This window comes from Medicago sativa, chromosome 5 (assembly GCF_051527215.1).
Source record: "Medicago sativa cultivar Bolivia chromosome 5, Bolivia_mono, whole genome shotgun sequence".
NCBI classification, from domain to species: Eukaryota; Viridiplantae; Streptophyta; class Magnoliopsida; order Fabales; family Fabaceae; genus Medicago; species Medicago sativa.
In genome coordinates, this window is record NC_140753.1 from 73945864 (window position 1) to 73969767 (window position 23904).

General features: G+C 31.8%; 3 protein-coding genes across 3 annotated transcripts; 2 read left to right on the top strand and 1 right to left on the bottom strand.

The window, feature by feature from the left end:
• The first annotated feature begins 1461 nt into the window (after positions 1–1461).
• LOC146924889 (PLASMODESMATA CALLOSE-BINDING PROTEIN 5-like) lies at positions 1462–5825 on the top strand. The gene is made up of 4 exons (XM_085709853.1): positions 1462–2148; positions 3752–4234; positions 5361–5391; positions 5491–5825. Exons 1-4 carry the CDS (start codon positions 2088–2090, stop codon positions 5717–5719), a joined length of 804 nt encoding a protein of 267 aa, XP_085565979.1. The 5' UTR covers positions 1462–2087; the 3' UTR covers positions 5720–5825.
• Positions 5826–12733: 6908 nt separating this feature from the next.
• Positions 12734–14968, bottom strand: GPAT1 (glycerol-3-phosphate acyltransferase 1). The gene is made up of 2 exons (XM_085709830.1): positions 14131–14968; positions 12734–13796 (listed from the first exon to the last, which is right to left on the bottom strand). Exons 1-2 carry the CDS (start codon positions 14857–14859, stop codon positions 12906–12908), a joined length of 1620 nt encoding a protein of 539 aa, XP_085565956.1. The 5' UTR covers positions 14860–14968; the 3' UTR covers positions 12734–12905.
• A 4751-nt stretch (positions 14969–19719) lies between these two features.
• On the top strand, positions 19720–23252 carry LOC146924891 (replication factor A protein 1-like). Its single transcript, XM_085710972.1, has 10 exons — positions 19720–20293; positions 20472–20739; positions 20836–20932; positions 21089–21210; positions 21311–21395; positions 21504–21788; positions 21936–22053; positions 22202–22390; positions 22486–22620; positions 22746–23252. The coding sequence occupies exons 1-10, from the start codon at positions 20144–20146 to the stop codon at positions 22983–22985; spliced, it is 1689 nt and encodes a 562-aa protein (XP_085567098.1). The 5' UTR covers positions 19720–20143; the 3' UTR covers positions 22986–23252.
• Positions 23253–23904: the final 652 nt, after the last annotated feature.

Genomic DNA, 23904 nt, shown 5'->3' on the forward strand with positions numbered 1-23904 from the left:
CTCAGCTTCAAAAAATAATTTTATCTCAATTTTTTTTTTCATTTTACTCATATATCTTTATTAATTTAATTTCATTCTAATTAACTAATACACTAATTACAATTAAAAAATTGTTTTAACAAGGAAAATAATGTTTAGTCAACAAAACCTATTTAGAGTGTTGGGATAAAGAAAAATATAGAGAGAAAATGAAGTGTTGTGGGCGGAGAAAAATAAAATAAAATAAAATAAATATAAAAGATATACATATGTAAGTGCTCTTTAGTAAGTGAAACTAATTTCACTAATAAAATAAACGAATTTAATCATTTTCTTAAGAACATCATACATTGTAGCATGTGGTTGGTCCACGGATAATTAATAACTCACAAAATTAGCCATAATTAAAATTCCTCAGTAATGATATACGAGAGGTTAGAGAGTGGTAACGTCTATTCAATTTGACTCCATCTCCGTTGGTGAAAATCACTTTTTATTAGGATGAAAAGAAGTAAAAACAAAAAGAGAAATGATATATTTTTTTTTAAGGAAAAAAGAGAAATGATATTTAAATATCTATTTGGTGACAACTTTTATAATAACTTTCTTCTCATATTCATATTATTTTTTACTTTATCTCTTCCGCGTAAATATCTATTTTTCCTTTGTAAATTATGGTTCTCACATAAGTTGTTAACCAAATTGGTTGTTTAGATAACAATCCTAAAAAAAACATTTCCTATTAGGATGAAAAATTAAGATGTGATTCAGTTAGTGTAAAGTGCATATTAAGATGGCAGCATAGAGCTTTCAAATGTTACCCTTTAGGCTAATCTTTCAATAAGTCAAACAAAATTTGGTTTCTATCTATTTCCTATTTCTAACCTTATGCTTGATGCCGAGGAACACACAATCAATCTACTCTACTCACATGAAGGCGAAATTTCCAAATTATAACGACAAATGTAAAAGATAACGATTAGTCGTGTTCTATTGTTTTTTAGTCTTAGGATGTCAATTATTGGTTGTCATAAATTTGGCCTTTTTTGCTCTCTTGTTTATCCTTTTGTTAACCTAACTAGACTATTTTTCAAGTTACAACTGGTCAGCCAAATTAATTTGACCTTAACGATCTTTCCTTTTACTATCTTTCCTGCTGCTTTCTTTTCTCTTCCAAACAAAGCCTAACTTAAGATCCTCCCAACTAACACACACTACTCAATTGGTTAGGTTGATGAAAGTTTGACTTATTATCTACTGATGAAGAAAAAGTGACATGAGCTGGGATGCAACATCATGTGCACCGTTCTTTGCAACAGACATGGATTCAGTTAAAGTGAAAATTTTCAACAAGAAAAAATATGATAATAGTACAATGTAATTGGCACTTTTGCTTCTGTGTGCCCAGAAGTCACAGTCATGTAACAACTCAATTATATCACGCCGGGATTAAAAACCAATAATATATGAGTACACCCATGTATGAACATAAGTACATAACTTATGTAAAACCAAGACACAAGAATAGAAATAGAAACAATTTTTTAATAGAAGATCTTTAATAGGAGAAGATTAGTGAGTGTGGGTAAATAACTCAATTAAGAATAGAAACATGACAATTACTTTTCCACCCTCTAAGTTTCTGATGCATCCCATTTGGATTTTAAAATTCAAAATATTTTAACCTGTTTTTGGAGATTTTTATAGGGTATTTATGCCATTCAGATTCTATAATCCAAATTGCTTAAGGCGCGCGAGAAACTGAGGTGGAAAAAGAATCACTCTAGAAAAACAAGGGAAATGTATACATCAGCAGCACCATGATTACAATCATCACTTACTAGCCCACAAACCCAACCTATATTCTTCCTTTACTATCTTCTCAACTTTCTTCCCCACCTTTTCCATCCTTTTTGCTCCTTCACCCTCCAACTTTCTTCTGCACCACCACCTCACCTTTGCCTATCAGGCCCACACACACTCTACCACCACCAATATATATACTACTTTTAGTTGAACTTGAATCATTATCCCACACAACATTCAACAAAAAGTAAGAGAATAGAAGGAGAAAGTGTTACAAAAGAAGTTGAACAATAAAATCAAAGATGAAAAGGAGTGTATATCACTATGCAATTTTTCTCCTACTAACTCAAATCCTTTGCTCAGGTGATTTTTTTCTTCACTTCTTCTATAGTTTTTGGTCTATCTCCTTCAGTACTGTTCTGATATGAGTTACAAAGTTGTCTCTGGTTTAATATATTGTTCACTGTCCTTGTAAGTTGTATCTCACATTTTCTTCTGTTTTCAATTGTTTCTGTTTATATTCATTATTATCATCTGCATGGATTATTTTCTTTTATATTTATTATTTTGGACTCTTTTGAATTCTTAAACTACAAGATGCTTTTCCTTATAGGATTCAATTGCTTTATATTTTTAGTGATTTTTTAGTTCAACTAACATGGTTATATATTTATGTTGGACTAATTGGATGCAATGTACTTTTTTGGTTCATTAATTGAGCTTTTTTTCGTGTCCATAAATTTATATCTTCTTTTTATGGAAAATAAACAAATTCCTTAATTGCAACAAAATGTTTGTCTCTTCTATTATTGTTTAGTCACACACATTATGATAGAGACATACTTAACATACAGAAATTAGAACAAATTATTTTGATTATCATCTTTCACATTGGGCAGTTGAATCCAACCTTTTCTCCAGTACTTCCACATGCAGTTTCTTGAAAACATACAAGGGTCCAACTGCTTTGACTGTTACATATAGGGGTCTCAGTACAGAGGTACCCCACATGTCTCTATTGTCCAATCCAGAAGATGCTCTGTACAAAATTGTTGACATTTGAAACAATAGAGATTAGTGAGGTCCAAAGGCCTAATATAATAAGGGAAATGTTAACTTGTGCCCTTGGGGCATAAGTTAACAAAGCAAATGTAGAAAGTTTTTTTTGGAACTTGTGCATTCAATATCTTAAAAGTTGCAAAAGTTATACTTTCAATATAAAATTTATTTTTAATTTCCTTTTCAAGCTCCTTAACTTGTGCCCTAAGGGCACAAGTTAACATGACCCATATAATAATACTAATTAGTTGAATGTTAAGTGCAAATTTCTCCAACTTTTCTAGTGAATAGGAAGACAGTTTTTTGATTTGGATTGTGTTAATTTGATAAACAAATTTGTCATCCAAATTCGAGTACAATTTAGATTATTAACACAATCTAAATATGTGATTAATTATGTCACAATTCATTAACCATCTTACATACACGATTTTGAACGTTATTAACCACGATTTTCAAGTGTTCAAATATACATATATCCATTAACTATCTAAATCGTGTTCATATATACATGATTTTCAGGTGTCATAATATTCATTAACTAGGATTTGTGTTTAAACACACACTTCAAAATTGTGGTTGATGATGTTCAAAATTATGGTTAATTGTGATCAATGAATGGTTAATGAATTTCAACATCTTGTTAGATTCATTAACCATGCTAAAACATAATTAACCAAATATTGAAACTACATTAACCCATCTATTGCATTGTCAAATTTATTTGTCAAGATCTCATTTGTCTTTTGAGTTGAGTTTCATGCAAGGTTGAATGTTACAAGTACAAATTGAATCTAGCTGTTCATTTTTATGCCACTTAAGGCTCAAATCAATATATTTGGTATCTCTTATCACATGTTTTAGAATCAGAACAGACAAAGTAATTCAATTATGATTTCAAATTCAGGTTCAAGTAGGACAGAAAAGGAAGCACAAAGACATGTTAATGTACTACAAAGACATGAAGTGAAACAAGAATTTATTACTGACAAATTTTCTACTGTCCAAAAGGATATTACCACTCCAATTACTACCATTCCAACAATTACAACACCTGATCCATTTTTCAATCCTAATTACAATCCAGACACAGTTTCTCCAACTTCAACACTTCCATATACCAATCCAACCACAGTGAATTCTTTTCCAGGTTCAAGTTGGTGTGTTGCAAGTCCAAGTGCGTCGCAAATTGGTTTACAAGTTGCATTAGACTATGCTTGTGGATATGGTGGCACTGATTGTTCAGCAATTCAACCTGGTGGAAGCTGTTACAATCCAAATTCTATTCATGATCTTGCTTCTTATGCCTTTAATAAGTATTATCATAAGAATCCTGTTCCAAATAGCTGCAATTTTGGTGGAACTGCTGTCATCACTAGCACTAATCCAAGTAAGGCTTTTCCTATCATAATTTTCATTGCAACCTTTACAATAATATTAATTGCATCCTTTAGTTATATCAAATTCAAAAGCATGCATATGTTGTTAATTAGATTGAGAATGATAGAAAATATAAACCCTTAATTATAAAAATAGCTCATAGATAAGCACTTATATGATAAGCGTTTATATGATAAGCGCTTAATTTAAGCTTCCATATATGGACAAAAAAAAATGAGCTAGGAAAAGTAGTAGAACTCTAATGTCATGTGTATCAAATCAAATAGATACAAAAGCCTTTGGTTGGTAATAAGACATGTGATTGTTGGGTTCAATATATTGAATAGACTAATAGAAAAGAAACCTTTATTTGTATCTTTCAATTTCAATAGACTTTGTGGTTTGGAGATGTAGGAAGCTACTAAAGTGCTACCTGATACAAAAGTCAAGCTTTTTCCTTTCTTTTTCTACTTAGTTGGTAGCAGCATCTCAATTCTCACAAAAGTCCCCCCTTTTTTTTGTCACAAATGTCTTGGAAGTGTTACAGTTCATTGCATTTATTTTCCTCTATAAATCGTGCATAAATAACTAATATAATCCTTTGTCAAAAAAAAAAAAAAAACACTAATATAATCCTTGGATAACAACATATTTATGCTTTTTTTTTTATCAAATATATTTATGTTTTAAAGCAGAGAGAAATAAGTCGGGTCTAGGTTCTGTAAATGTAGCTCAATTGGTAGTTACCAGTGACTTTATGTGCAGGGGCTGGGGTTCGAACTCCGGATTTCTCACTTCTCAACACATAATGTGTACGAATCTAGCAACTAAGCTACTTGACCAAAATAAAGAATAAGTTGGGTCTAGTAATTGTTTTTTTTAATCTTAACCCTCTGGTTTTGATAATCCAAAATTCAGCCGAAAAGTAAATAAAAATTGATCAAGATTATTTCAGTTAGCATAAAGATTCGAATTCGGATTCTATATTCATTGGGCTAACTTTATTTTCTTAAGAACAAGGTTTTATACAAGGATGAAATTATTAAATTCATTCTACTTTTTTCTACTTATAAATTCATTTTACTTTTGGTTGTTGAGAACTTTGATGATGGTATTAACTTGTTTTAATTTTGTAGGCACGGGAACATGTCAATATCCATCTACAAGGTGAATATCTTCCATGCATATACTTATAATTTCATTCATTTTCCTTTGCCACACAAATGGAAGTTCTGAAAAATTATGATATTAACTATAAAATTGCAGTACAAGTTCATCAATCTTGAACACGACAAACTCAAGTGGTGCCAACGTCTTTGGTTCAGTGCCAGTGCCCACCAATCCATCTCCTTCTGCTGCCCCAGTCACATTTAATAGCTTTGCTGATTTTTGTGTCATTCTTTGGATTATATCATTTCTGGAAAATAATTTTTCCATAATCATCAATTTTGAAAAATATGGATATGAGATTGAGAGCTACATTTTGCTGATTTAACGCATTTTTAGGGAGACAAGAGTAAGGACAGGACATGCATACATAGTATTAAAGGTTGTGTTTTTTGAGTCAAATCCAAATCATGACTATTAAGCTAACTTAACTACCTTGAGTGAAGATAGATAACTTTGTTCATAAGTAAGGTTGAAGGGAGTATCTATTAGATCACACATTGTGTTTTTCTTTTTGTCGATATACCAAGTGACAAACATCACTTAAAACTCGCACACAACTATGAGTTATCACATTTGAACTCGGATAAAGGTGTTTAATCTAGCAATATCGATATTGTGTTTCAACCAAACCTAAAAACATCGGACTACCTCGATTTAGCCAATATTTTTGCATGAAGTATGGTCTATTAGACCAAGTCAAAATTTAATGCTCAAATAGTGTTCACCGAGTTCAGATTCGCTCCAAATTTAGAACATTCAATCTTGATCAAACTACTATTATGACCCAAAAAACAAATGCTCCTAATTTTTGTGTAATGTGGTTTTTAGCTAGGAGAGGAGACACTTATGCTTGGAGTTGGAGACAATGACGTCGGTTAATATGAGCCTCACAAATTCTCAACACAACCCTGCGTGAAACAAATTTCCTAACTGTAAATATACAATAATGTCACAATGTAGGCATGCAGTATTTTGAACCCCCACCGCTACCTTCAAATCAAACCCCTAAAGTCTAGCTGGAACTACCAACCCCATTTAACAAAAACACACCTTCGTTCAGTTTACTCAAAAGTAGACATCTCAACAAATTTTGAGAGCTCAGTCGTCGTTTAGTGGCGAGTAAACTTTTTTTATTGGAAAATTTGTTGGACACACGGGATGAATTCTTTTCCTCCAACTAAATTTTCTTAGGGTTAGTAGTCAAACTTGTAAGTATTTGTTTAAAAGATTCAAATCTCTTATCACTTGAACCAATTCAGTGTTGCAGCAATGCAAATACATCTAGTATCATTTATAAATAAATAAACATGTTTAGTTCTATAAAAAAAATAAACAAAAATGTTTATGAATAATGTTAAAGAAAACTAATGGGACCCTGACTTTATTGTTTATAACTCGCTTTCATTTGGTGGTTTTGTACCGTATGGTAAGTCTTTTCAAAGCAGAATGGGCCTCAAATATTAACTGAACTCAATCATACTTGTTCCTTTATTAAAGTGCTATTACTTTTCACACCTAAACACCAGCTTGAATGTAAATATTAATTTTTTCTTAGAAGAAATAAATGTTCAAATAAACCACATTTACTATAAAATTACCATAAGAATACACTCTTTGCTTCCCTTATCCACAAAAAGGAATATACTTTTTGCAAGAGCTTTAACATTTTTCTTATATTTATGATTTATTCACCATTGACCAAACATACAACTTACAGCTTTTCTCAGGCTTTAGTGGAAAGGAAATTCTAAACAATTATATTTTATCTTTTTTACATGGAAAATTTTGAATAAGAGGATCAATACATGATATAGTAATGGCATAATAAACTTGAGGATTGTCGTTGTGTATGACTATATTAATAAGATTATATGAGCAACCATATTCACGTATTTTTTTAAAAACTCACATGAGAGTTAAAGACAATTAGACTCCATTAGAGAACAACACATTCGAATAATAGCACCAAATTCAGTAAAATCATGTCGGATAGAATGGAATGCATCAGCTACACTCTTCAAATCCGTAGAAAAACTACACAATTAATGGCCAACTCTTTAATCCAAGCCATTGTTGCAAGTAGCTTCCCCAACGCAAACAAAACAGCCAAACTCGTCTCTTATACAAAACCAATTCTTACCATGATATATATTTATTTATTTTAGGTGAATTTCTACCATGGTATGATGAGTGGAAAAAGAAGCATCCATATCGCACTTTATATACCCTTGATGAGAGCAAATCCACCTAATTTGATCACCAAAAGTCCAATCTAAACCCCTGCCACTACCAAGAACATGTAGAAAACTTCCACTCCTCATTTGTTTCTTCCTAGATAGATAGGTTACTAGTCTTTGATTAATTTTTGAAGGGCATTTACTCTTTACAACAGTAATGTATAATTAATGAAGAAAAAAAAAAGTTTTACATTTGTCATATATAATTAATAAATTCTATAAACATTTTGGAGAATTTTCATATAGTTTTGTTATATATGAAAAGGAGTTCTGGAAATGAGAATAAATACTTATTTTAGAGTCTTTAAGACACAAATAATATCAATTTGATATTAAAAAAAGCTATTGGTATCTTAATAATTGAAGAGTAATGTTTAATACGGCGAAATTTAGTTTCGCGATAGGTTCACGACATGCATGTCACTACTTTAAGACCAAACTGATACCCTCTTTCTAATTACTTGATGCAACAAAATGGTCCAACTACTCTATCACAATGGGAAAATCATTTGGTGACAATAAAAATTGGTTTTAAATATCAAGAATTTTGTTTGTCCAAACCAGTTAGGTGGAGAAAAGCTTTGGGATAGGTAACCACAAGCAAGGGGTGCGGCACAAGTGAACAAAATCAGTGGATAAGTCTCATAGTGTGGCAACTAACTTTAATTCATTTAACAGTTGAATTTAGTAGATTTTTTAGAATTAAAAGCTATAGAATACTGATTCGTGATCTGTTTGTGAGAAGCTCAATCGTGACATATAGCAATGCTCATAATTAAATGAAATTCAACCGCGACATATAACATTGATTAAATACTTATCATTTCTAAGATTATTAATATGTAATCTTAGAACACAACTTTTTTTTTTTTTGACAAGTCTTAGAACACAACTTAACCCGACTCATTAAAACATAAAATAAGAGTAGTAGGAGTTGTACCCAAAAAAAATGAAATAGGAGTTCACTCTTACATGATAATGCTCACAAAAACTATTTTCCTAGACCTAATATTATTAATATGAAGATTGAAATCAATGCATTGACCAAGACCACCAAGGAAGGAAACTTGTGTGCCATGATCCTGTTTGCTGAGTCATACTCTTACTAGAATTGTTTTTTTTTTTTTGAAAGATCTTACTAGAATTGTGTGTAAGACCATCCCCAATGGTGGTGTCTTTACCAATTAAGACACCGTACCTAATAGGTATCCTCATTGGAGAATTTTTTTTTGGGGGTCTCTTAAGACCCGGGGTCTTATTTAAGACCCCCAACTTTAAACGGGACCCGCACGCTTTTAATATTAAAAAATTGAAATGTAGTGATATAAAGTTATTGATAGTTGATTAGTGGGTCCCATTTAAGAACTTTGTGTGAGATCTGGGTTGGAGGGATTGAGTGCTTATTAGGTACTACTATTAAAAAATGATAAAAGAGTGATGTGTACGTGTGGGACCTATTTAAGTACCCAAAAATGGATGTCTCCATTGTGGATGCTCTTAGCTTATCTTGGTGAGTGACGTAATCCATGGCTAATAAAAAACTTGCCAACTTCAGCAATCGGAACTTGTCACGTGCACACTTTTACTCATTTCATCAGCCACTATACTTTTGGTACACAACAATATTTATCAGACACTATACTTTTGGTACGCAACATTTATTTATTTATTTTTTTTGAAAGGGGTACACTACATATTTATTCTGTCTGCAGTTACAGATTTACTACTGCAGTTTATGTTTAGACATTTTTTTCCCCACATAGAAATGTATGGTCGCTATTTTTTCCCCCTCAAATTTTAAAATTATTTTTTTCGATAAATTAAATATATTTTTTATTGTGGTTGAGATTCAGTTGTATTAAAACTAGAATCCATGAAAGACAAAGGCTTCCTTAATTCCTCAAAATGCTCAAATTAAAGTTAATCTTAATTTTTGTGGGAAGTTTAAAATAGATACATATCTGGACATATACATGAAATTGACACAAATATTTCCATTATCTTGATATTAAATTATAAAATTAATTCGTCTAGTAAATACAAATTAGTTGATTGCATAAATATTTGATACGTCTAGCCTTCATTTCGAATTCGCAATTTTTAAACTTCTCAACAATTAGCTTGAGTGTGTGTATTTGAGGTGTGGGCTTGCGTTTTCGCACTTTGACAGATTAGAGCTTCACAAAAATCACGTTCAACAAGCATTGGGACGCAAAAAAAACCCTCTTTAACCTAAAGCATATGTTTATTGTGTGTGAGCTTCATTGCAAAACTCTTTAGAACAAAAAAATTATAATATTATTGGAAAATACTTACATAGAATAATGCTAGCAGCACTCTCTTTTGAACATTCTCTTTGATATTCATTCTCTTATTAGTTTATATTATTGTGGATCTACACTTTAAAAATTGAACCCACACAAAATAGTGAGACATACATTGATTTCATCCAATAAAGGAGAGAGTTCTGGAGAGTGTATTAAAAAGTGAATGTTGTTAGCATTCCTCTACTTACTTAACCACAAGTATTTGGGTGTTGTATTTAGACACAGTCAGTTACTCATACCCTTGAAAAAAGATAGAAATAGAAAAGAATAAAATAAGGTGTATTTTCATATAACTTAATGATAAACATTTTCATGCGTGTATACAAATTGTGTGTCTGCATGCTTGTGATCATGCAAGACTTTCTCAATATTAAGTATGAAACAAATCACTCTGCATATTGTTAACTTGTGAAATATTGTTTGCAACGTCAATTGTTAAAGCATAATTAAATTATTTTTTTCACCACAATTAGAATCTTATCTCTAGTGGGTGCCGCAAAGTATTTTCATGACTTATATATTCTCTTTTGATTTGTCATGGAACTAATCATTGAGACGGCAATGAAACATCTAGGTTTTATTTTTACTAGGGATGAACTATCTATATGATGGGTGACTCTAAGAATCGAATTCAAGCTCTTTTTACGGTAAGAGTCATGTTGTCAACTCTCCCATCACATATTGAATAATTAAATACTCCATTCGTTTTCTATAATATGCCACTTTGTCACTTTCACACACATGTAACAATAATCTAGCTAATTTTGTATAGAAAAGAGAAGTTATGAATGATTCTGCAAAATTATCCTTTATTAATGACATGAGAAAAATAAATTAAAAGAAAGAAAAAGTAAGTAAAATGTGTGATATTCTTAAAAAAAAAAAAAAGTAAAGTATGTGATAGAAAAAATATTAATATTTCATAAGTATAATATAACAGAATTTAATACAAATTTCAGTGTTCAACTCTTGAATATATATCTGTTCCTTAGGGAAAAAAATCTTGAATATCTTTTGCACAAAAAGATAATCTACTCAACTAGTCAAACAATGATCTCATATCAGGTCCAATGAGTCTAAAATACGTAACTCGTTCGTTGTAGTTCCCAGAGAAATGACACATGGGCATGTAAATTTATTACTCTACCAAAAACACTTCATGTGAATGCTACAGTTACATGTACATATTTATTTCACCAACGCTGGATGCTATTCCTCTCAAAAAAAACAAACGCTGGATGCTATGATAATGCCAAAACTTTTCACCAAATGTATGGCACAGGTGATGATGAGCAACAATTCAATTTCCCTGGGGAATAATAAGTGAAGTGAACCATTCCTTCAAAAAAAAAAAAGTGAAGCGAACCATATATATCATATACTTTCAATCTTATCATATAAAATTTTCATGTTTATCTCGTTTTCATAGAATTTGATAAGTTAAATGTTACCAGAGTCTTGCTTCATTATAATAGATCATATTACTGGATAAGGCCATAGAAAAAAAAAAGTAAAATATAGTAATTCAATAGTATTTAATTTCCTCAACTACAAATAGTAGCACATCAAACTAGACCGTTAAACGGATACATTTGATTAGTTGTTCCATTAACCAGCGACTAACAGAAAACTCGTGTCATAAATGAGACAAGGACGGAAATGTTCATTTATATTTTAACTTTTTCCTTCAAAACAAAACTATTGCATGAGTATGAATTAAATATAAGTAAGGTAAAATGTTTTGATTATGGTCTATACTTGCTTGAGTTTTTGATGTATTTGCTTTTGATTAGGTAATGGTCTTTGGTTTTATTTTGTAAATGTTTTTCAATTTTTAGCACATCATGTGTATATATTGTTGGCTTTATAAAAAAAATATAATTATATAAACTTCTCATATGAGAAGTTAGACTTCATTCACTTAAGATTGAAACCGAAATTATTTTTAAAGTGACTAAAATTAAATTTCACAGTATTTGTAGAGACTTGACACACTTTTTTTTTAGCAATCAACACACTTATATAAACTTTTTAAATTTGAGATGTATCAATTAACTTGTTTTCAAAAGGTTAATGTTTTTTTGAGGTATAAAATTAATGCTTATTCCGCTAAAAAAATGTAATGTTTAATTGAAAAAGTTATATACCGACAATGAAAATTCATGTGTAAATAGCACTCCCTCAAATTGAAACAGTCTAGGTTATTTACATAAATAATACCCATGAACTCATTATTTCCTTGATTCAATAAGATTAATGTGTCTACCTACCTATCAACATCACACATACAAATGTGGAGTAGATTTTTCATTTTCATACATTCAAATCCTCACTTTTATGAAATACTATGGCTCTTAAACTAAAAAAAAGTGACTTGAGAAAATGTATGATTATGTGTACAACTACTGCCATTTAGAGTAATAAATAAATGCATCCAAAAAGGTCAATTTTTAAAAATGTGTACACATCGAAAATGAAATTTTCTAAAAAGTGTATATACTTTTAAAAATGATACAAATCTTCATAACCTTTTAGGTGTGCATATTAGGTAATTAGGCCAACTTTAGTTTTTTTTGTGGAATATTGCAAATTGGTACTTTCCCCATCTAAAATGTTTCAAAACAGAATCAAACATTGAATCTACAAGGTCTCGGGTCATAGTTCAACTTATGAAAATCGCAACCGTTGAGTTGATCAAATAATCGAATTACATACATTGTCGATTCACAGCTCGGCCGATTAAACATTCATGTGAGGACTAGGAATAGAAATACATTGTACACTAGTATCCAAGACACTTTCATTCCTTCAATGTCACAACTCATAAATGTCATATCCAACAAGAACAAACAAGACCACAAATTAATTTGGAAACCAAAAATAAATAAAATGAAGTATAAAAAAAACAAGATGGACTAACTTCAAAAGCATATACATATGATCATCATCAATAGCATTTTTTCAAATTACTAACTTGTTGAACAATCCCTTCATTCCCTGCAAGCATCATATACTTATCCCTCCTAGTAAAATTTGTACATTGAAACCCCAAAGCATCACCCAACTGTTTCTGTATATAATTAGCAACTTCAACACTTGACTTTCCACCAGCACATGTAAGTTCTTTAGGTACCTTCCCAAGAATTTGAATATGATAACTTGGCTTAGGATTCATCAAGAAAAAAATGGGATCCAAACACTTCAATCCGCTTGCTGTGGTCCCATAAAACATGCTGACATGAGTATTCATTGCCACAGGCACTATCTCATTAGCCAACTCAGCAAACAATGAACTAAACCTTAACAAATATGGTTCTCTACATGTTGTTCCTTCAGGACAAACAACTAAATCACCTTCTCTTAGTAACTTTTGCATTGTTTCACCATCTTGTTTTCTGTCTCTTGTTAATCTCACTGTTTTTATTGGTGCTATGAACTCAGAAACTTTGCTTAAACTATATGTTACTGCAGTTAAAGGCTTTGCTAATGATGTGCTTAAGAAAACAGGATCCAACAATGTCCTATGTGTGCATACAAACAAAACACCTTTGTTTGGTTTTGTTTTTTTAGGGATAGTGCCTTTGATTTTTAGATCTATGCCACTCCAAACTCCCAATTCAAGTGCTAATTTGTAAGGAAGGAAAATACCAAGAAGGATTCTATAAATTGCTAAAATAATTCCAATTGGTAGCCACATGAACATGTAGAGTGTTGCTAAGGGTGTTGGCAAGAATGCTAATCTTCCATCATGAAATATTAATGGCTTTGGATATTTGTCCCTTGGCATGATTGAGTTTGGACTATTCTTGTTTTCTTCATTGTTCACAACATAAGCTTCCTGTCATAATCATGCAGAGGTGGAATTAGACATAACACATCAACTTAATTAAAACATGTGTTCTAAATTAATTATGTTCTATATGGAATTAAGATTTTTACTATGTTTATGTTTGTACTAATAAAATTAAAATTCCAAATAAGGAAATAATAATGTTTTTTGGTTCATTGAAATCGAACTCAATACCCCAGGTTTACAACACTCACACACTTTATGCACCAACTACTTGCACTAGACCCAACAGTTAGAAAATAATAATGTACATGAGAAAATACACAAAAATGTTTTATAGATACCTTTGCCAACCCTTTAAAAAAAATTGTTTAAAACTTACCTTGCAAGTGGAAATGAAAAGATGATGATGTAAACTTGAAGTTCCAATTCCAATATCAGGTTTTCTATCACCAAAATACTCTTTAAGTGCTCTATGCTTAACAAGTAAGCCAGAACTAGTGAGAAAACCAGTGAAGTAGCAACCAAAAGTGTGTAACTCTGTGCCTAAAACATCACCGACACTCAAATACTCTTTCAAGAATCCTTCTACCATAACTCTAGGCACACTTGTGATAACAACTTTAGACCCAGCTGAAGCAAGAACCTCATAAACTTGAAGATTAAGATTCTCTAAATAAAACTTTGGTAAAACAGCCCTTGAAACATTTTCCATGTCCTTTATTCTTAAACCACAAAAGGTTATAAAAGTCATAATCTTTAGTTTTAACTCATGATCACAAATCAAGAGTAAAGGACAAGACATAAGCAAGAAAAATGCTCTAAAAATGCTGCCACCTTCAAAAGCAACAAGCATGAAATAAGGAAAAAATGAATGAGACCTTAATAGGACTCTATGAATGTCACAAACAATTGTTTGTGACATTCGACCTTGTAAATCACATTTTGTTATACTAGGAAAAGAACAAGGTTGATGAGGTGGTTTAGATGAAAGATAAGCTAAATTAAAACCATAACTTTTCATTTTTCTTGCAGCTCTATAGTATGAATTTGCAAGTAGTTGGTACAAAACCAAATCTACAAGCCTTAGAAGAACCATTGGAAACATCATGATATTTTCAAAAAAAAAAAAAAAAAACTCTTTTGTTGATGATTTTTGAGAAAGCAAAAAGTAAATGGAAAGATTAAGGATAGGAATTGGAAATGTGTGTGTCTGTGGTGAAGAGCAAAGTGTACAGATAGTAATATTTATAGAGTCATTAAAGGAGTGATTGTAGCATTTGGTTAACCACACAGTTGGCATTAACTTCACCTAGCACATTTTTATTTAGAATTTTCATTTTTTGGTATTAGAACTTGAAAATTTTTGTTTCATGCTAATGCTTCCAACATGTTGCCAGATAGTAATAATGTTTAATAGAGTAGGTAGGTTAAAAACTTAAAATGTTGGTGACCGCCTTAGGCTTTGAGAGTCTTGGTAATATTTTTTTTTTTTTGCAAAAATAGTTAGAGCAAGCATACACACTGTACTACCAATTTTAAATGACATAGTGCATATGTATTTGTCTATATACTTCTTTCTAAAATAAATAAGTGATTCGTTTGGATAATTCGTTTCTTTTTCAGTTTAATGCGAAGTTATAGATTCGATAAAATAACTTTAAAATTTTTGAGTGAGTTTCGTCTTTCAATATAATCATCATATTCGATATAAAAACTAGTAGTTGTATTTGCGCACGGATGATAAAAATAAAATAAAACTGCTTATGCTTGAAAGCCTAATTTCATGAAACAAATTCTCTAGGTCCATTTTCTCTGTTGTGTCCATATGAGCCAATAGAAAGTTAGATCACCCACATCATTGGATAAATTGACTTTTCAATAAACCATTTTTATACTCATTTTTTGGTCAAAGTGCTCTTTCTTTTTGTCCTTGACTTTTACTGTTGCTTTATTGAAGACTGTCACATGTTTGACTTTGGTTTGTTTACTCTGTTTACACATTCCCAAGGCTGTTTTTGTTATTGATGACCATACTTGAAGTTGATCGGTTAATAGTTAGATGGGTTTAATTGCTTAGGAGGAAGGTAATTAATCACACACTTCTAATGTTCATATTCTAATGTATATAACTCTTTGAAGTTTAAAGGTTGTTCTTTTAAACATAATTTTTAGGGTTAATTAAGTAAATGGTCCCTGTAAATATTCAGAATTTTGTTTTTAGTCTCTATAAAATAAAATCACATTTTTTAGTCCCTATAAAATTTTCCATCAGCATTTTTAGTCCCTCTAAAATTTTTCCATCAACATTTTTAGTCCCTGTCAAAAATTTCCATCAACATTTTGGTCCCTAAAATGCTTAAGGAAAATGTTACAGGGACTAAAAAGTGTGATTTTATTTTGTAGGTACTAAAAACAAAACTGTGAATATTTTTAGGGACTAAAAACTTAATTAACCCTAATTTTTAAGATAAAAATTTTAAACTTGATTTATTAACATATGTCTTTTGAACATTTGTTAACATTTTAATTTTAATTTTATTTTATATGTCATTGAGTTTGGGTCCCCTATATCAACCCTAGTGTAGAACAACTATGAAAACGGTTAGATCTGTTCTTAAAAAATTACCAAGTCCATGGAGGGAATAGTTCTAGTGATTCCCAGAGTTGTTGTACCGTACAGTTGTTATATGAGATCCAAATATCATCTACAGGTAATTGCGGGCACATGAGATTTAATTTATTGATTTATTTGACACATAACTTTTAATTATTCAAATTTAAAATAAATATACATATATCAATTTAATAAGTGTGATTGTCATCTTTTGACCTACACCATATACTTCTAAACTCTGGTACACATAGTACACACGATAAGAACTTCTATTTGATTTTGCAAATTAAACAAGTTAGTTATATGTCACTTCTCCTTCAAAAAAAAAAAAAAAAGTTATATGTCACTTCTATTTAAATCAAATGAAACCATAGTTATGACATTAATATTGTGGTAAGTGTGTTTGAAAAATGAGAAGCATATGTATGTACAAGTAGTATTCATTGTCGTAAGTGTACTTTATGCCATTTCCTACAAGCCAGTCAAGGTAGGTTAGGCAGAGTAAACTTGATTAAAATTTAATGACATGACTTTGTGGTAGTACAGTATTAAAACCTTTCAATAATCTTACGTACTACTAGAAACTTCCATCTTTATTTCTCTGTTCTGTTTGTTTGTGTGATGGTTAGAAGAACAATTCATGTCATCTTCATTTGGTGATTCGGTGAACACTTAATCATTTGATATGTCTGTTCAAATTCACAATGTTCGCATGGACACGTTAAGAAAGATTCACGAATCTATGCTCTTTTTCTTCTCTTACGTTTCTCTTGCGTGAGTGCATAAAGATACAGTTTTTGTTAAATTAAAATGAAATATACAAAAAATAACTGTAAATTACAAATAACTTTCGATTTCTCTAGTTGTTGAATGTTGGGGACTTGAGTATGGATTTTTCGATTTCTCAAAATAAATGGAGTATATCATTTAAAAAGAGATCAACACAAAAAATATATAGTGGATCTCGTCACCATTAATTATTTTATATTTTTGTAAGAAAAATGTGTTTTTATCTCTTCAAATGAAAGAAATAGAGAGTGTCCTAAATCTTTGTGGACTTGAGGTCATCTAGTAATTCAAAATCCACGGGTGTAGGATAAGGGATTGATGTGTAATTCGGGATGTGTAAGTATTGTAAACTTCGAAATACAAAATTAGATTCAAATTGATAAAAAAATCTAATATTTCAAGTATTAAAACAAACAAAAGAAATATTTGATTCAAATATTAAAATCACATGTGTTTCGGTTCAGTTTGGATTACTGGTTTAAATAATATGATTTGATTAAATTAAATGAGACTAAGATTAAATTATGTTTCGATTGATTTAATTTACACAATAACAATGATCAATAATATTCATTTTTATGCAGTTTTTTTTTATTTGTGTAACTCGATTTATGGTTGAATTGTATAAGTTTGAATATCAGGACCCCTAGTTGAAAAATAATTTATATGTTCTAAAAATTTAAAGTCTTAGTCTAACCTATTATCGATCATCTATAGATTTGATTTCTTAACATATTTACCGTTAAAATCAATTTAAAAAATAAAAAGCTCAAATTTTTAGCTTAAATAGAATAATTTTTTAGGCAAAATCAATTCTATTTGAGAACAATCAGTAAATTGAAGGACAAAAGGCACAGTATAAAAAACTTTATGCATGATGAACCTTTCAAATTTATAAAGATCATGCTAAGAAGTGTCCATGAGGTATTTATTTGTTAAGAAATCAAGTATAATAATAATAGTATTACATAGAAATTTGTGCGATCCTCAAAAGTCTCTTGTGGAGTATCATTGGAATTTGGAACCTACAGTACTTCATTCGATCCTTATTATAAGAATTTTTTTAAAAAAATAATTGGTCATATATATAAGAAAATGTCACAACTTTTAAGGTATAGTTATTGCTTAAAAGACTTTTCTATACCTCATTTAATGATTGCCTTTGAATTTTTTTTCAAAAAAAGTTACAACAATTGATTATTGCATTGATTTTGATGTTTTTTATTTTTCTTCGTAAGGATCAGATGGAGTATAAATTTTTTTTTTTTTGAAGTAGGAGTATAAATTGTCATTGTTACCATCATATTATCCAAACTTATTTAAATAAGATAGTCTGTTTACCCTAATAAGAAGTCTTTTTAGTGGCTTGTAATAGGATCTATGTTGTTAAACACTATGTTATTTTTTAGATAAATAGTCATTTTTATCTTTGGATGTGTAACGAGTAGTGACAATAATCTTCAATACAACAAAATTACAAAAAAGTCTTTGATTATATTTGAGACCACTAATTTTTTGTTTTTGTTTTGTTTCTTACTACATTGGATACCAAAGGGAGTAGTTTTTTTGTCAAGAGCCGAAGGCGAAACGTAGAGCTTAAAGACGTTCGTCCTCTTAGCTACAACCACATCCACACTTTCAGGACAATGAGGAAGAGAAACGGACTAGAGAATCATATCAAGGTGGTCTTTACAATACGTTGGTCTTGGTGTGCCCAGACCACATGGTGAGGCGTTTGTATATGTGAAGGAGAGATAGATTTTATTTTTAATTTAAAATTCCTTTTTTAATATAGCTATCAATGTACATTTTTATTTTATTGATTTTCAACTTATTCTTTTTGTGTTTGTTTAGTTTCATGAAACATTGAAGCAGTGCTTCAGCAACGGAAAAAAAGATCGACAGTCTAGAGACCGTAGAAGAAAGGGACATGTACTTTGATGTGGCATACGTACATGGAGTTCTTCAAGAATATGCACATGATTAATGATTGTAAATGGGAGAATGTTTCCCTTGCATACTTTCACCAGTTGGTTGATTACAAGACATTCCTTCACGTAACATTTTTATTTAATCAATTGTTAAATATATATATATATATATATATATATATATATATATATATATATATATGGCAAATGTTAACTTGTGTCCTCTAGGGCACATGTTAAGGAGCTCTTTATAGAAATATATGTACGTCTCAAAAGTCGTGTAGTCAACTTTTAAAAAGTTAAAATATCATGTTTTTCAATGTGAAGTTGCTTTTTTTGGATTCCTTAACATGTGCCCTTAGGACACAAGTTAACATGACCCTATATATATATATATATATATATATATATATATATATATATATATATATATATATATATATATAACCATTTTAATTTTTATCCACTTTGATGTTGTTTAATGATTAATGTATATTTGATGAAGACATGGATCTTGTAGCATTTTCGTGGTATCGTGGCTAGGAATATGTATGATGATAGGTACGAGGGGATGGATCATCGTTCTAGTTAATTTGTTCTAACTAGGGGTATGCCACTAGTCTATAAATCTTACAATGGAGAAGTCTCCATTTTTACTGTGCTTTCCGCTTCCAGTGAGATCCGTTCTTCTCCGCGTTTGGCGCTGGTTCTGTGTCAGGCTTCCGCTTTCTGCAGGTATGTAGGTTATGCTGCTACTGGTCCTATTTTTTTGTTGTTTACCGCTCCTGCAGAGCTCTGGGTTGTGGGTTGTAAACCCTTCTGTGGTTATCTGATGTTCTGGTTAAAGTTGTACCTTTTGTTCAATTGGATTCAAATTTCTTCCAATTGATCAGGTTTTCCTGGTTTCTGCCCCTTTTTTTTTCTGATTTGCACTGACACAGGGTGACTAAAAAATTATATTTCTTAGTTTCATTTTGCCTATAAATTTGTTATAAAAACCGCCTTCATCTCCACATTCACATTGCTCAACGAACTCAAACATTTGAGATTGATTCATAATGGAGAGTGTTTTTCATTCCGTTTCTGAGATTGCTGCTGGTAAGGATGGTTGGAGGATCAGGGTTCGCGTGTTGAGGATGTGGGAGGTTCCAACCTTCATGAAACCTGATGTCACAAACTCTCTGGAGATGGTCCTCATTGATGAGAAGGTAATTTATTTTGCTACTTTAATTTGTGTGTTGCGGTATGCCATTCGTTTGTGTGATTTATTTTTGGTGTTATGTAATTCTTCTTTTGTTTCTTTTTATTTGTTTCTTTGTTTTCCTTGCTCATGATGCAGTGTTAATTATGACCTTGATTTGTTACTGTTTTTTCCTAATTGTGAAGGGATCCAAGATCCATGCCAGTGTAAGGAAGCAGTTGCTTTATGTCTTCCAGTCCAAAATGAGCGAGGGAAAGGTTTACAATTTATCATGTTTTTCCATTGCTCCAAGTGTTGGGTCTTACCGTACAACACATCACCCATTTAAGATCGTCTTCCAGATGACAACCAAGGTTCAGGTCTCTGAGAGCAAGGTCATTCCATTGTATGGTGTTTCTTTGACCAAGCTTGCTGATGTTTGTGCTCATACCTACGATTATGACTATTTAGTTGGTATAAAAAGAGATTTTCAAACTTTCAGCTTTGGTTTCAATGTGTTTTTTTTAATTTTGAAATGAAATTGCTGATCATTGTTAATCTGTTGACTAGATGTTTTGGGCTTGATGACTGGTATATCAAATGAGAGGGAGTATATCAGAGATGGGAAGGTGACCAAGATGGTTGTCTTTCAACTGACCGATGATAGGTATGTGTTGTTTTCATGTTTGGTGAAGGTTATTTCAATGTTATTGTGTTAGTAAGGTGTTTATTGTATTTGGTTGATCCAATCATGCGTGGTTTATGGTGTTCATTCTCTGCTGCTATTCTTATTGGTTTATTTTCTGTCAATCTAAACTCTCAGTGGCACCTGCGAGTGTGCACTTTTTGGCAAGTATGTTGATGCTCTGAACAAGCTAATGGGAAAGGCTGCTGGTGGGATGCCTGTTGTTTTGGTGCAGTTTGCCAAAGTGAAAATCTTTAAGGGTATTTGTTTACCCAATTGTGTGTTCATTTTTTTTGGTTGGATGGATCTACATTATGAATGATGTTTATCATTTCTGAGTGTTTGCTTCCCCTTTCATAGATAAGGCATCCCTTCAGAATGTCTTGAACACTACTCGGATTTTGATAAATCCTCCGATAGAGGAAGCTGCTCGAGTTAGGAAGAGGTTTTCTCTTTGATCTGTTATGTTTACTTCTATGTGCCTAGGTTGTCATGTAACAGCCTCATTACATCTTTGTTTATATTTATTTATTTATTTATTTTTTTATTATAGTGTGTCTGCTGTTGGCGTGGATCTCTCTGCTGTTCCAAAGCTTGGTCCACGTGTAAGAGCGTCGGTTCAGGATGATTTTCTACACATGCATCCTAAGAAGACCCTGGCTCAGTTGCATGATACTCCTGAGGATGGAACCTTTGTTGTTTATGCGACTGTGAATGGCTTTGTGGATGGCGAGGATTGGTGGTATCCTGCTTGCAAATGCCATCGGAGCGTTGCTCCTGATTCCGGAGCGTACTACTGTAAGGGATGTGTTAAGCACGTTTTTCAGATGGTGCCTAGGTATTACTATATACATTATATGCTTCCCATGATTTTTAAGTTATCTGGTTTAGTTACTTTGACACGTTGGTTATGTGGACACCCTATGTTTATGAAGTGATTGACATCGAAGTTTAACCCATAACGTGTTCGTTGTGTTTTCATTAGGTATAGGGTTAAGGTTAATGTTAGTGACGCAACCAGTGTGGCTGTGTTTGTTATGTTTGATGGTGATGTCCAGAATATGCTGAACTTGCCATGCAGTTCCCTTGTGTCTGCTTCAAAGGTATGTTCATGTTTGGTGGGATTCCTTTTATGAATCTTTCCACCTTGGTTTTTACACTTGCCTGTGTGTTATTTTTTCTGTATTTCGGTCCTTTTGTGGTTAATTAATGAGGTAGCTTGGATGACTAATTTGTGTATGTTAATTCAAGGCTGAGAATGCTGGGTTCTACCCAACTGAGTTTGCCAAGCTGAAGGACAAGAAAATGTTGTTTAAGGTTGAGAAATATTGTGGTCCAAGCATTTTCTTTGATGGGTCATTCAGGGTTAAGAGGGTTTGTGATGAACTGTCTGTTATTCAATCCTTTGATTCTGTTGGTGTGGAGTCCACTCCATCTAAGGTTCTTATCTTCCTTTCTTAATGGCTGTGAATTTGTTAATTTCATGGTTGCTTTTGCTTTAATTGTTCAGTTCCCTTGACATTTGGTTTGTTCAGCCGTTGTCAAAGAATCCCGTGCCTGAAACCTCGCCCCTGCCTGCTCAACCTGAGGAAGAAGAAGACCCCCATCCTGATGACTCTGTTTCTGACATTGTTGTTACTCCAAAGAGTGTGATTGAAATTGCTGATTCGGTTGGCCACCTTTCCTTTGCTTTCATTTTCTTGTGGATTTCAAGTTGATGCAAATATTGTCACTGATTACTGTTTACATGCCTATTCTGCTGTTTGTTAGCTAATTTAAGAGTTTCAATTCATAGGAATTCTCCAATGATCTCCCGGCTGATGCTGATGGTCTTGCAAGTGTGGGTGAGGTTGTGGCTGCCTTTGATGTTGGTGGTTCCGCTGAGAGTACTTCCTTGGCTGTTGGTGTTGAACATGAATCTGCTTTCAAGTCCAGTGGATCTGCTGCCAAAAGAAATCTCTCCTCTGCCTTTGTTGAAGTTGATTCCGATGATGAGACTCTGGCCCAGAAATATGGAAGGATTAGGAAGGGTTGAATGCAAGGCCTGGTTGCCGAGTTGTCTAAGTTATCCGTTTCAATAATTGTGCATTAGTGCATCAATGTACCATTTAGTCTATGTCTGTTGTAGTTTTCTTAATTTGGGTTGGAGAAGTTGACTCCCTCTTATGTTGTGGCTTATGATCTCAGCTGTTGTGCCTCTCTTTTATATGTTGTTCTCCCCATGTACCTGTTATTTGGAATAATTCCATCTTATTATCCACCTTATGCTTAATATAAGTGTTTTTATTTGCATCTGCTTCTATATTTTTGTGTCTTTGCCTCCTTTATGATTTTCCTCAAAGTCTTCTTGAGCTGAGTAAAATTTTGCAACGCTATTTGTTTCTTATAGGTCCATGATTGAGTCACCATCCCCTTTTTATTGTGTCCATTTGATTAATATTTACATTGTTCTAATTTGGTTGATGAAACTTTAAACAATATCATTACATTGAATGCGCGATTATTGGGTTGAATAATAACATATTGTTTGTTTCATAGGACATGAACAGAAAATATTTTTTTCCAATGTGTTTCAATATGTTCAAGATTAATGGGTTCAATCACACTTATTTGAAATTTAGTATGTAGCCACGAATTAGTTTGTTTGAAATGGAGGGATAGAAGATTGGATATTATTCTTCCTTTTTTAGGGGATGCTTCTGGAAAACTTTAATCGCTATTTTGTTCTCTGCGACTATGAACTCATGTGTAAATTGTTTTTACTTATTATCTCATCCCTTTTTCTATTTTTATTTTTGCCTTTTTTTTTCTATTATCTTCTTCCGGACAATGTATAAATTTAAATAATCGTTCAGATTTTTTTTTACCGTATCCACACGAAATGCAAATTTTAATTCATTGCCCCTTCATTCTCTACTTATATTTTGTATTCTGCCTTCACAGACATATACAGT

Bases quoted from the DNA above. Each gene is read 5' to 3' on its own strand.
- LOC146924889 (XM_085709853.1), top strand. From the start codon at position 2,088: ATGAAAAGGAGTGTATATCACTATGCAATTTTTCTCCTACTAACTCAA. The intron at 2,149-3,751 runs GTGATTTTTTTC...TTTCAAATTCAG, and splicing joins AACTCAAATCCTTTGCTCAG to GTTCAAGTAGGACAGAAAAG. The intron at 5,392-5,490 runs GTGAATATCTTC...ATAAAATTGCAG, and splicing joins TGTCAATATCCATCTACAAG to TACAAGTTCATCAATCTTGA.
- GPAT1 (XM_085709830.1), bottom strand. From the start codon at position 14,859: ATGATGTTTCCAATGGTTCTTCTAAGGCTTGTAGATTTGGTTTTGTAC. The intron at 13,797-14,130 runs GTAAGTTTTAAA...TGATTATGACAG, and splicing joins TTTTCATTTCCACTTGCAAG to GAAGCTTATGTTGTGAACAA.
- LOC146924891 (XM_085710972.1), top strand. From the start codon at position 20,144: ATGGAGAGTGTTTTTCATTCCGTTTCTGAGATTGCTGCTGGTAAGGAT. The intron at 20,294-20,471 runs GTAATTTATTTT...CTAATTGTGAAG, and splicing joins TGGTCCTCATTGATGAGAAG to GGATCCAAGATCCATGCCAG. The intron at 21,211-21,310 runs GTATTTGTTTAC...CCCCTTTCATAG, and splicing joins CAAAGTGAAAATCTTTAAGG to ATAAGGCATCCCTTCAGAAT.